At 46.3% G+C, this 14095-nt stretch overlaps 1 protein-coding gene across 1 annotated transcript; it reads right to left on the reverse strand.

The window, feature by feature from the left end:
- Nucleotides 1-357: 357 nt before the first annotated feature.
- Nucleotides 358-13063, reverse strand: Gabrq (gamma-aminobutyric acid type A receptor subunit theta). The gene is made up of 10 exons (XM_051142646.1): nucleotides 12950-13063; nucleotides 12632-12802; nucleotides 10689-10777; nucleotides 6561-6628; nucleotides 5359-5579; nucleotides 3931-4013; nucleotides 3318-3452; nucleotides 2840-2992; nucleotides 2125-2381; nucleotides 358-1450 (listed from the first exon to the last, which is right to left on the reverse strand). Exons 2-10 carry the CDS (start codon nucleotides 12778-12780, stop codon nucleotides 695-697), a joined length of 1911 nt encoding a protein of 636 aa, XP_050998603.1. The 5' UTR covers nucleotides 12781-12802; nucleotides 12950-13063; the 3' UTR covers nucleotides 358-694.
- Nucleotides 13064-14095: the final 1032 nt, after the last annotated feature.

Below are 14095 nucleotides of genomic sequence, written 5' to 3' on the forward strand. Positions count from 1 at the left end.
GAACTCTAGCCTGACACTACTCCCCTGTCTTACACACCCCTGCTGGAAGCATGCTTCCTTGCACACCCTGCCCTATCTATTTGGCAGTCCCTCCCACTCACCTGCCCTTCCCACTCCCGTATTACAACTTCACATTCAAAGTACTAGGCACTTACAAGTGATTCCCAGCTTTCTTTGTCAGAATATCCCTGCCATGCCTAGCCTCTGCTCTGCATGCCCCAGACCAATTTAGTTTAACTGATTCTCCAAAAGCAGGTGGACAAGGTGCATGGCATCCAGGAGGAAGGGAAAAGTGATGCAAAAGCAATTTTCAGGGGATGAAAAAGAAGCGTCCCAGGAATGCTTATGCACCAGGCACAGATTATGCTCATTTTGCACCCTGGTCTTTTCTGTCCTCTAACTACCTCCAAGGGCATGTCTAGGTCCATAGACTGTTCAAAGTGTTTGAAAGGTGAGAATTTTCTAGCAGGAGGAAATCACTGTGCAATCTATCTCCAAGCCTTCCTCAGTCTTTCACCTCTAGCTACACGTTTTCTCCGGCTCCTTCTTACTTCATAATAAAGAGAAGTGCCCAATGGATTTGAATGCGCCAAACAACTGCCAAAGCAAATGATCAGAGGGAAGAGGGAAAAACAAAACCAAAAGTACTCCGAAGGAAACACATATTATCTCTGCTGCTGTGGGGTATGGGAAACTAATAGACGTGGTACAACCAGTAAACCACATTAAACAATCCGAAGGAAAGAGGGAAGAGAAAACGGGACCACCTGTCAACCTTAGGGGCCCGGTTAGGGTTAAAGAGCTGGAAAGAGAACCCTTCATTGAAAGAGCACCCAGGACTTGGGGGGCAACTCTCCTCAGACTCTGAGCTACTGTCCTTCTCTTGGTCACAGGCCATGATCTCCTCATCAATAAGGCTCCAGATACTCTCAGCATCCCCCTTGCGTTGTTCATCAAGGCCAAGCCAGCTGCTCTGGATACTGATGTCATCCTGTATGCTCTCAATCTTATCAAGGTCCCAACTTGCTTCTTGCACACACCTCTGTCCACTGTGCAGCATAAGCCTTCCACTGCTTCCATGGCCATGGCTCTCATCAGAGCTTAGGGTCTCTTCGGAGTCTTCATCACCATGGGCCTCAGAGCGGCTGTTGATTTTGATGGGGATAATACTGTCATCAGTGAGGAAGCCATGGAAGGGAATGGTACAGTCATACAGAGTTTGCTGAGAGCTGGAAGGCAGATCACTCAGGCTTTCTCCAGTGGCCAACTGGCCTTGGCTCGAGATGGAAGAGAGTGGGCTGAGACTTTCCGAGGCAGCCAGCTGGGCCTGCTCTGAGGTGAACACCACGGATCTGAGACTTTCTTGGCTTGCTAGATGACCCTGCATGGGGATGTTAGGAAGGGGGCCAGCTCTGTCTTCCACTCTGTCTTCCACAATAATCAGGCCATCCTTGTAAGAGATAATGGATAAGCCGATTAGTTTCATATCACCTAGTGGGTATGAATGGGGGAAGAGCTACTGATATCTTTGATAGACAGAGCCATCTCCTCCCTGGGAGCTTAGAGGGGTTGAGAAACAAAGCTAGGGGGTTGTTTTAGCATGCAGAGAATGTCATAGCTGCAGCCAAGCAACTGTCTCCTTGTGGAGCAGTTGTGACTTCAGGAGTACCATGTGCTATCTGTAGGTTTCCCAGGCAGCATGAGGCTTGTGCTTTCTGCAAAGGAGTGGTATTTCTGGGCATTCATGTATACCCCAAAGCAAAGTCTCAGATGTCTGAAGTGTCAAGGGAAGGCAAGTACGAAGGCCAACTTCTCTGGTATCTGTTACAATAAATTGTATCTATTCCCTTCCCTTCCCTTCTAGCTTTATCACTTACTCTGAAAGCCCCCCCCCAAATGGAGCAAATTTGGATCAAAGATCTAGAGAAATCAAGTTCTGACCTTTCTTACCCTGTGATATCAAATAATGATTATCTATAGATGAGCGCAGGCATGCCTGTCATGTACAAGTAAAGTATGAGGATTAAAGCAGCAATGAAATGGGAAAGGGTCAGGTCAGGTGCTCAGCGTAGGTTGACAGGGCGCTGAAAGAAGGCTGGCTGGCTATCAGTCAAAATGTCAAACCTGCACATTTCCCACCACCACTTCTTGGTAGCGGTATCGGGCAACCACTCTCCTGGGTTTTCTGCATCTCTTGCGATTACACCGAGGCCCTTGGCTGAAGAAAAGGTAGTTGATGTAGACATACTCCAGCAGGGACAGGAACACAAAGAACAGGCACACCAGGATGTAGATATCAATGGCTTTGATATAGGAAATATGGGGGAGTTGATCCCGCATATGTGAGTCGATGGTGCTCAGGACAAGGATTGAAGTTAGGCCTAAGAACAACACAGTGCAAGTGTAAGTTTAATCTCCCTTGACATCTGCAGTTTTAGCAAGCCATTTTGTCTATCCCCCAGAGGAAGTGAGTAGAGGCCACCTCCAGTGGGAAGGCTCTGCCCATGGCCGCCTTCCTATGCTTTACCAGGTTGATTGGTCTGGATCAAGCTCAAATTCCGAGCCTTGGTTTAAGTAATTTACATCTCCAGTTCCTTTAGCATCTGCAGTTTTCTGAATCCTAATATACCATACACATATAGGTACAGTCGTGATCCTAAAGGAAAAGCTAGAACATTCTGCCCCACAGAAGGCAAAAAGAAGCCAAGGAGCTCAAAACATTTCATGCCTTCCCCAAACTTAGACCGGAAGCTCAAAGTCTCCACATTTCTGCCATCTACTTGCTTTCTAAGCCAAATGACCCAAGTTTCTTCCTGCGCTGGAGATAAAGAGAACTTACCAATGGTCACCCTGGCTGCGGAGGAATCATAGTTCATCCAAAATGCTATCCAGGAGAGAATGGTGGTGAGAACTGCTGGCCAGTAGACCTGCACAATGTACGTGCGGACTGCCCTCTGAACCTGGAACCTCACTATCAGGCGCATGTAGGATCCTGGAAGAACACACATTGGTGTCAGCTCTAAGCCCTTCCTGTCTCACTCATTCCACGAGAGATGTTCTCAGACTGCAAACAGCCAGAGGGTGAGAGGCCAGCCCTATGAGCTGCAGGAATCATTTCCAGCTGTAGAGCGTTGTCAACTTGACCAAGTCTTCCGCATACATTCTCAATCTGTAGGGGCTTTATCAAGGGGGCGGGGAGGAGGAGATGTGTTTAAAATCAAAGGAATGGGAAAGGAGGATCAAAGGAAGATGGCCCCTAAGAGTTGTAGGTGTAAAGGGGACAAGAAAACAGGAGAGAAAGAGGGCATCTGGCTCACCTGTGTAGAAATAAACCTCCTTGCTGGTAATTGTCCTCCCCAGGTAGGTAAACTGAGGGATGTGCAGCTCATCAGTGATGTGGATGGCATTATCATCTTCCCAGGATAACACAATGTCTTCGATGGTGTAGCCATCTGGAAGATGAGACAAAGAGTGAATCTTGGCAGATTTCACTCCACAGAAGGCTGCGAAAACCAAACCATGGGTGGCACTTGGAATTTGGAGGCTACTTTGTAGCTTTCTGAGCATGAGAGTCAGGGAGTCTAAACACTTGCAAAGAGAGGACTTCCACTTTGGAATTTTTACAGGAAGGAGTGTATAGCACAAAGAGGCTATGGACTTTTTAATCCATGAGTATGCATAGTTTCTCAACTGTATGACCTACACCATAAAGGTCACCTACTCCTAGGTGCGGGGTCCGCACAGCTATTAGTCAGTTGATTACTAAGCCATCATCCATCTATCATTTATCTACTGCTTGTGGACACGTGTGGGGAAAGAGATGGGAGTGCATAGCATAGGAGCTTTGCTGTTCCTCCCAGTGTCAGCTCTATTTGTGCGGACTGCCGCAGTCACACTTAGGGAAGAAGGATCCACAGGAGAAATACGTACAGCTCTCCACCTCCAGCTCACACGCTTGTTTGTCCATAGGAAATTTTTGCAGATCCAGGGAACAGGCTGCTGTTGTGGTAAGTCTGCCAAGGAAAATGAAAAAGAAGGGAAAACAATTCAAGCTTATTCCTAAGCATTCTGCAGGGTGAGGAAAGCAAGAGTTAGGTGGAAGATTGACCTATGTGTATGGAATTAGGGAGGGGGACAGAAAGACAGAAAATTGGAATTTGACAGCGAATCCACAAGATTTGGCAGAGCTGAAACAAAGAACAGATATAAGTCATGCCAGAAAAAAACAAAGAACACCAGAAAGGGAAGGGACCTTGGGGAAACAATACAAAGACAGAAATGCTTGTGCTTGTTAAAGTGTCAGCAAGGCTGTTGAGAGAGCGCCGTGTGCTGTGTGTAATGTGCTGAGGCTGCCTGGCCACGGAGGAATGCAGATATGTGGGGTGCACGTATAGACGTGGGTAATGGCCCAAGCCAGCCTCACAGCACATCTACATGCATGTCACTTGTGAGGGCCCATGTGGCTTTGAGAGCTACAAAGACATCATTGGGCACAAAATGCCTACCCACTGAGGGCCCAGACAGTGCCAACAATAGATACAGCCAGAAGAGGCATTAAGTTGCTGTGCTGTGTACCCAGGAGATAGCTGTATCTGAGCAGATGTCCTTGGAGGAGCTGGGGAGGTGACTTCTGTTTGAAAACAGCGTAATGAAAAAACTCTACTGCCTCAGAGAGCCTTCTTCACTGCATGGGCTTCAGCATTCATCAATCTCCATGCATCACTTCATGGGAGACAAAGAATTCAACACACATAAATGAACATGGAGGAGGAGATCTTTTGATCCAGGGAATCAGAATTTCTTTTAAAATAAAATCTTTATGATTATTACATAAAAGTTTAACAGAAACAGTATTTTCCATCACAAATGGTAATCAGCATTGTCTATTCCTTTCCTCATTGACTACCAAATGAAGTAGCACTGTTCCCAGTGTGCTCAGATTCCTTACTACAATCTCCCATGATTGGATACATTCGGAAAGGTAGAAGTTGGCTACAGCATCTAAACTGGTACCTCAAGCTTTTCTCAGTTGAATATTCAGCCATGGGAACTTTGAGGATTTCTTGAAGAGGGGAAACTTGCATCAGAAAATGGAAAGTGTGTAAAAGTGTAAAAATTTTCAACTCATGGAAAAAGAGAAGGGGCCACTGTAGATAGCAGTAGTAGCAGAAGCCAAGGTGTGGGGACAGGGCGGTCTAGGATGTCTCTGGCAAAATCTGAAAGTGTTCATGTGTGCAAGGCAGATCTGGAAAGCAGGGATCTCTTCTGTAAATCCCTTCTAATGTGTTGTATTTGTAGGATACACAGTAGGAAGAACGAAGATTGCCAGGACAGCCGAAGACTCCTGTAGTGACTCACCGGATGCCATATCTCACTGTCCCATCTGGATGAAGCTGAAACACACGATTCTCCACAGTTACATCATGCACAAATGCATCTTTGCTATTCACAAAGTAGCAGTCAGGGATCCAGAGCTTCTCATGCATCCGATAGTCCAGCGTCAGGTTCAGGTTGGTCTCATTGTAAGCTAAGCGTGTGTCCTTCCAGGTCTGATGCAAAAACATTGTGATTGTATAGTCCTGGGGAGAGATAGGTAAATAACAATTGTCAGAGTGTCCAGCTGTGCTGTCTGTCTTCTGTATACACAGATTATATGTGCACACAAACATATATAGTACTATATGAAACATATCATACAAATGGGTGCATAAAACAGAAATGTGCTTAAGAAAGAATGGCAAAAATTAAGCTTCTATAACTAATACCCAGGTTAAGAAACATAATGTGACCAGCAACTTTCAAGTTCCAATGTGTACTTTGTTTGCGGAGCACAGTTCCCACAACCAGATACTATTTCCCATGCTTCAGGTTAGAGTTCCACTGTTTCCATGTGCCTTTGTAGAAAATGCAATACTTGGACCTCTTTTTGGAATCTTGTCCAATCAGAACCAAACTGTATATCTGTAACCCGTTCTCCTCCCCCCCTCCACACTCAGTACTGTATTTGTGACACTCATTCAAGGTGTTGTGTGTAACTATAATTTGCTCTCCCATATTCCTGGAGAATATTTACAGATATGAGCACACAAAGTAAATAACCATGTAAAAAGTACCATACATGCCTAAAACAGAAAGAAATAACGACAGCGAAGTGAAAGTGGCCATTTCCAACTGTGTAAAAACTGAGAAGAGGTAAGGGTTAGTGGTGCCTCCACCTCACCAACATCAGCAGCATCTGACTCCTGTTTTGGGCAATGTGTGTCTTATGAAATAAGTCTTTACCTATCCTGCAGCACAAAGATAGTGCACAATTAAACCTTTTTAAAGCTTTATAGATTTCTTTTGAGTTGATAATATACATGTAACTGAATTTTTGGGATATGCTGTGATGTGGGCCTTCAATTGATTTTTTTTTAATATTTAAGAGGGCTGCCACTTCCAAACCTACCCTTGCTCCCTTTCATGTGAGTTCTGTCACAGAGCAGAACAATTAGAGGTGGCTTATGACTATACTTCTTGTTCCTTGTCAACAGCATCATGACTGTAACCTACAGACTTACCATATTGATTTCTGAGATCTGTTCAATACTGGAGACATAGATGGATACTGACACAGGCACAGGGGCACCTACAATACAGGAAGATACAATCACATGAACATTAAATAAAGATTAAGAGTATGCATATTTGACCCACCTCTCCTTGGTGAGGAGGCCTAGTAGCACTCAGAGAAAGGATAAACAGGCTACCAAGATGAGACGTGATAGTCTCTGACCACATAGTGGGGGAGGAGGTCCCTCTCAGTCATAGACCTAGAGGAGGGGAATAGGGTGAAAGCGGGAGGGAGGGAGGAACAGGAGGATACAAGTGATGGGATAACAACTGAGATGTAATAATTAAGTAAATTATAAAAAAAGATTAAGAGTATGTACTTAGGATCCTAGTTTTGAGGTTTGCTGTTGTGTGATGTTGAGTAAGTCACCCGATCTCTCTAGGCCTGCACTTCCTCAGGGGTCACATGGGGATAATGTTCTGGAAGTTAATGCAAGTCAAGTGCTTAGAGCAAGGCCTTGCTCGTATGGTGAAAGGAAGATGTAAGGGCAACACAAATGGTAAATATGAAATGAAGTGCTCGGTGGCAAATGTTTTGTGCCACTGAAACTAACCCTGAACTGAAACTCAACAAGCCCACAAACAAGAGCTGAGAGTCATGGTTCCGGGTGAGGGAATGTGAGCCTGTCCATGTTGGCCAGTGCCTTTGGAAACGTGTTCATATTCAGGTGGCCGTGTGCATATGTGTGTGATCATGTCCATGGATGAGTGAGTATGTGGGCATGTGTGCATGAGCCAGTGTGCTGGGGGGGGAGACAACATTGGAGAGAGTGCAGGTGCAATATAAGGACATTTATCGCGAGGCAGCAAATGTGTGACTATGAGTGCTATGTGAAGGAAATGTGCAAGCATGTTTGCTTCAGTATGTTATGTGGAAGTAGATGGGGTGTATGGAAGCGAATGCATGGTCTGAGTAATGACTGTGTTATCCTGTATGCTCAGATGTGGGCGTTTGTGAGGTTGCCTGTGTGTACGAATGCGTTTGTAGGCATGGCTGAAGGTGTTTGTATGGCAGTGTGACTATATTTGTGTGAGTGAATATGGGTCTGATTTCATGTGTGATGCTGTAAATGTGGAAGGATGTTAATGTGGATAATAAGCCAGTGTGTTAGTGTGTTTTGGTATGTGAGCTTGTGTGAGTGCATCAATAAGAACAATGCGCATCTGTGATGCCTGTGTCAGTGTCCGTCCACATGTGGGGCTGAATTGTGAGTATGTTTGTATAATCAAACATAACTGTGAGTGGATCTGTGTGTTTCTATGAGTGTGATAATGTATAACATGACAAAACGTATAGGCATACTTATCTATATGACTGTGTACATGTGTATTAATGTTACTGTGTATTAACATGTGAGTGGATTTTAAGTATACACATGTGCACACTCATGTTTATATGTACATGTGAACATATATATGAGTGCTGATGGCTTGTCAATGTGTCAGAATATTTATGTATAGAAGTATGAACAGATTGATGTATTTGCTCTTATGCAAGAATAGATTTGTATGTTTGTATGTGGATATGAATGATTAAGGCATATTCATGGAAATGTCTGATTGTGTGAACTAATTGTGTATTCATGCACGTAAATGAATTTCTGTGATTATTTCTGTATGTCTGTGCATGATCAACTATTTTGTTAATAGTTGATGTATGGGTATTTTATGTGAGTGTTAATGTGTGTGTGTTCATATTTTTATGTGTGCGTAAATGTGTGAATTTGAGTATATGATCATGCTTATGTGTGTCTATGTCAGGGAATTCATGTGTGTTCATATGAGTGATACTGTGTGATGATTTGATTTTACGTGAAAGTGTGACTGGTTGTGTAGTTCTTTGTCAGTGCTCTGCCTCCTGATGTTTTCCCCCTAAGCCTGGATATTTGCAGTATCCATTGGCAAGATTCAAATATCATGGTTGGGAAAATAGTAAGCTGTAAGGTACTATGGAGAAAGACATCAGCTTACAGCAAAGTGTATTACATCACACTACTACTAGGGAAATACATGTAAATGTGATGCTTGCAATCCATGTTGGGTTCACTGCAGGTTGATTGCCTAGAAGCTGAGCTAAACAGAGGAAATGTGTTATTTCAAACCCAGTGCTTCAAAGAGCAAAGTGCTGTGGGGAGTAAGTGTGTGGATGGCAGCTGAGACTGCAGCACTCAGGGCTATTGTGAAAAGCCCTAGGAAAATGCTATGTAGTGACACTTTTAGCAGTAGGCAACAAGCCATAGAGAGGCCTACATGCCAGCCTTTCCTCCAAGACATGAGTGCCAGTCCTTCCTCTGAGATCAGGCTTCTTGGACCATCCTAGTGATGCCTTTTCTCATGTGGAATGCTGTGGAGCTAACCGGCCAGGGCAGAAGCCTTCCCAAGAACTCTTAGCTGAAGGGGAAGTGCATACTAAAATACAGGCCATATTCTTTGTCAAGCCATCCTATGGCACAGGGACACAACCGGAGGAAAGAGACATCTTTATTTTTCTACCTTACAAAATGCTCCATGCCTTCCTTTACTGGTCATGTTCCTGTGTGTGTGAGAGAGTGAGTCACAGGCATTCTTACATGTGAAGATTAAGCTCTAAAACTGTACCCCATCTTAAATACAGAGGGGACTCTGTTTGTTTGGAGGCTATACAGGGAGCCCTGTGTCCCCTAAGCCAGGAGTGCTCTAACCTGGCTGTCTCATCAATGTATCTCCCATCATATTTCTTCCATGTGACAGTTCTAGCCTTAGAGCCTGTAGTGTTCCTTTCTGTCTAAATGGTGGATGGTCCCAAGTTCTCTTTGTCCTCTCCCTCTACTACCTCCATCTGTTTGTCAAATATCAATGTAGGGGTCCATACTTTATCAGATGCGCCAGCCTGAAATGATCATAATACTTGGCGTAACATGAAAGTTGGTGGCAAGGGGCCTCAGGCCTACTATGGACCCACTGTGCTGGCCAATAGTCAGGGGTATACTCTTGTCTCTGTTCCCTTCTTTTGTTCCTGGGTGCCACAGGGAGGGCAGACTGAGCCTGAAAGAGTGGGGAAGGTGAGTTCATTAAATGCAGATTTCCCTGCCATCCTCTGGGGCTTGGCACAAGTGATTCCAAGAGTAGTGCCATGTAATGGGTATTAGGTGTGTTTTACCATCTAAATTTCTATATACTCCCTCCCCTCAAGGATCAGGGAAAAGGTGCTGTTACTGTGTCCTCAGCAGCATAAAGGTATTGACATCATGTGCCTTCTGCCCTTTTCAGCTCTGTTTCCCATGCATACTCACCTTGGCGACCTTGCCCTGTGCCTTCTGCCCTCATGTAGCAGAGGAAAGGGAAGCAGCAGCTAATGGCCTCACCTCTTACATTTAGCATCAAGGGAAATCTTGTTTTTTAAGGTGGCGCAATGTTTTCAGAAGACGGTTGCATATGAGTGCAGACGGGAGTCATTAATAGTGACAACTCCTCGGCTGTGTCTCACCTTACAGGAAGCAGCCATGTGCTAGAGTTGAGCTGAAATGTAACTAAGCTGGATTTAGAGCACTTTTTCTTTTGTCTGTCTAGGTTTGTGGTTCTAAGGTGTTTCCTTGGTCACTGAATGATAGATACCCTTACTTTCTGGGGCCTGTGTGTGGTCCAAGAGAAGCAGAAATCTAGGAAGTACCCATTGGCCTCTTGTCTCTGTGCTGTCAGGACGTTATTTGTTAGTGGCCATCAGGCTGAATTCTAAGGACACATGTAATAATACAGTATGCTAGATGGACTGAATTTGGTGGGATCCGAAGGCCTAGGTGGCGTAGGCAACAGAGGCAGAGAAAACCATGGCCTCAATTCTGAACTCCCAGAATTGCTCAAGGGTGGCAGCACTTTTGGAAGGGAGTAAGGGGGAGAAGGTCTCTCGCATACAAAGGCAGGCACGTAGATGTGAGGTACATTTCAGGAAGAGAGCAGAAGGGCCAACGTTGGGAGTCTGGGGCTGATCCCTTGCAGGGATTGGCAGACTGGAGGAAGTAGGGTCGGAGTGGGGCAGAGTGTAGAACCTGGTTAGTTTACAGGGTGAAGCTGGCCTCTGCTGTCGGGGTTTGGCTTACCTCCAAAATTTGGTCTCAGGCGGACATCATATGTCGACAGTACCCTGTCCAAAATCTTTTGAACCACAGCTTCATTTGCACAATTTTTGCTGAAACAGAGAAGCCATGAGTAAATGCTGATTGACTCGTGGCCCACCTGCCAGTGGCTGGTTTGCCAGGGCCATCAATGCTTCTGTACTTATGCGAACAGGTCCAGTCATATGTGTCTGCGTTCTCTCCCTTCCTTCTTGCTCTCCCAGCTCACAGTGAGTCAGCCAGAAGCACAGCAGTGACGCAGACTCTTTGGCCCTCCCCTCCTCCTTCACAGCTTTAATCCAGATGGTGGGTCCTAAGGACTGGATCCCTGTTACCAGGCAGAAATATTTGGGAGGGGGAGTAAAGGCCACAGGAGGAGAGGATGGAGGGTGGGCATTGTTTTAGTTCTCTGAGAACCTGCACCTTGAGGGACATCTGGATGCTGACTACTGACAATCTTTTTTCCAGGGGTACCTCTTTGCCCCAGGAAGTCAGCTCCCACGGACAAGTGTCCCCTGAGCTGATCTCATGTTTTCTAGCTCAAAGACACATTTCCTCTAGCTGCTCTGGGAGTTTCTCCCCATCACATTCATGCCAACCTTGTGGTTCAGAGTTGGTATATGATACATGATGCAGAAAGAGAGAGGTGGGGGAGGGAGAGTGTCTTGCCCATGTAGCAGAGATTTATAACTCTCACTGAACCAAACCATTTCAGATTCGTGGGGTTTAGAGCTGTCTTCACAAAGATCCATCCTGGGAATAGGCACCTTACTCAGTAAGCATGTGCTTTCAGCCTGGAAGTGTCTTAGTTTAGCACATGTAAGTGAAGCCAGCTCAGCTGCATAGAGCAGGCCTTGTCAGGGCTCTCGGCGATGCTCATCGAGTTAATCTAGACTTTCATTCCCCACAGGGCTTTTAAATGACGACAGGCCCCAGGCATCACTATCACTGTGACTCTTCAGATCTTTGACGCATTGCTCCTGCAATCTCTGTCTCTCTGTGTGTGTGTCTCTCTCTCTCTCTGCCTTTCCATCTCTCAGTGACTGCCTCCACTCCCTGTGTGTGTTCACTGACGCAGTCTGGTATGTTGGGTTGAGAGCTCTGCAGGGCTGCCTGCTGGAACCTTGCCCAGCTTAGCCCCTCCCCCCTTCTGAATACATGTTTATTTGTAGTTTGCCACCTAAAATGATTCCTCATTTCCCTCAATCATAAAATTTACTTTGTAACATTTCAAAGCGTGCGCATGAATTAATCCCAAATTCAAGAAATACATTCCCGCCTGTTTCTGTCCACAGAATTCCCATGCACCAGATGCACCAGTGTTCTAGATCTCTAGCCAGCGCAAAGGCACTTTTTTTTTTTTTTTTTAGTGTGCTCTGCATCTCAAGGATGACGGTTTATCCCCTCTTCAGGTACTTGCAGAACTAAACAAACTTTAAATCAAACACAGTGAAACACTAAAATCTTCAACTGTTTCCACAGAAGTAAGCACAAAAGCTTACTCCACTTAAGCCAGAAGGAAGAGGCCTCGCCCCCCCACCTCCGCCCCCGCCCAGCCGATTGCAATCTTTACTCAAACAGGTGTTTTTCCTGTCTGTTTTGCAAATTGCAAGTGTAAATTTCCCTGTCTCGTGGGGGTCAGAAAACAGGACTGGGAAAAACTGCCTGGGACCTCAGTCTCTGAGGATGATTTAGGGGGAGGGTGCTTCTGACCTCAAGGCTTGGGCTAACAGTAGACACAATAAGGCGCAGCCGCTGGAACAGGTGGGTTGAAGCTAGGAATATCGTTGCATGGCTCTCCCCATTGCCCCTTTATCCCCTAAGCAAGTGCAGGTCTGAGTCCTCTGCCCCAAGCCCGCTCTGTCCAAGAGGCCAAGACCTCTGTTTGCCCCTGTCCTTTCCATGCTCAGCTAGGCTGGGCTGCTTACCAGTTGAAGAGATCCAGGATGACTTCGGGCATACTGGAGGAGAGCTCGAAGTGGAATTTTGGGGTGGGACTGGGGCCATTGCTCTCTGCCAGCCAAGTCCTGATGAGCAGCAGAAGCGCTGCAGCTCGTAGCATGCCTCGGATGCCCATGGCTGCGTACTGCAGCGGACAGCTGGAAAGGAAAAGGGGACAGGGTTGGGATGGGAGCGAGTCAGTGCGGGGCAAAGGGGGCGGGATCGCTAGCCAATCGGCAGAATCGCGACCCTAAGGAGAGACCTGAAGAGAGCAGGGAGTAGGGGGTCTTTCCGGAGTACAGAACCTGAAAGAACAGCGGCTCCTCAGTAGCTCTCCCCAAAGAAGTGGTACACAGGGCGAGCCGGGCCCCACAAGGTGCGCTCCATCAGATATGGCTCAGAGACAGGGCGCTGATTGGGGCGGGGCGCACGGATGGCTCCGCCCACTCCGAAGGCTGGACCAGCTGAGCCAATCCCGCTAGTGCCTGGAGCACCACAAAAAGGCGCGCGCTTGGGCCTCCGCCCCGCAAGCTGCGCGCTGCCAGGCTCCTGCCCCTCCTTTAGGCCTATGCAATTCTACCCCGACCAGCACCAGCTACTAGGGTGGGGCTCAGCCATGGGAAGAGGAAGGTTTTTACTGCTGAGACTGTATACCACAGCAGAAGCCAGGAGCATCTGGCTCTGAGCCTCTTTGAAGAGGGAAAAGTCTTTCTTTTAGAAGACTTTGTGTCCGCGAGTTTGTATTTTGTAGTGAAAAGAGTGTGGCCATTTGACTGTCCAGGCTGGGTGTGCACCCTGAAACACTTGCACACCTTAGGGGAATCAGGAGGCTGCTGGCAGACCATTGACACTGGTAACTCACTGTGCTTAACCCAATGTGCTTCATTTTTGAGCAGATTGATGGAATCTCTTAGGATGGAAATTGTCTTCTTGGAGCCAAATTTTCCGGAGGGTTCTTCGTCTCAAGTCTTCAATTTGGGTTCTCTGGAAAAAGAAATTCAGGGACCTTAAAATATTCACCAGAGGGAGTCTTCCTAAGGTGTGATTCATTGCTGTAAACAGGTGCAGAGCTGAAGTGAGGACCTAGGCTGACACTACTGAAGGGGAAAAGAAGGCAAAAGTCAGCGCTTTAGATGTGCACCAGAAGGTACCAGTGCACCTGGGTTCAAACACTAGCACATGGAAAAGTTTGGGATTTGTGTCAGGAGGTGATTTATTACTTCCCTACCTGGAAACAGCTTCTGTTATGGACCAGAAGAGCATGAAATGACACTGTGTCTCAGCTTGGGTCCATAACATAGCTAGTTCAAATACAGGCATGACAGCAGTCCATGTGCCCAGTGATAAGCAAAGGGGCTCAGTCATCTTCACTAGCATTGTGCCTCCCAAGTCACACGGTAGAGAAGGGCTGAAGTAAAAGGGGTCTCAAGTCCAACCTTCTTCAACTAGGC

Source organism: Acomys russatus, unplaced genomic scaffold (genome assembly GCF_903995435.1).
Source record: "Acomys russatus unplaced genomic scaffold, mAcoRus1.1, whole genome shotgun sequence".
Taxonomy (NCBI): Eukaryota; Metazoa; Chordata; class Mammalia; order Rodentia; family Muridae; genus Acomys; species Acomys russatus.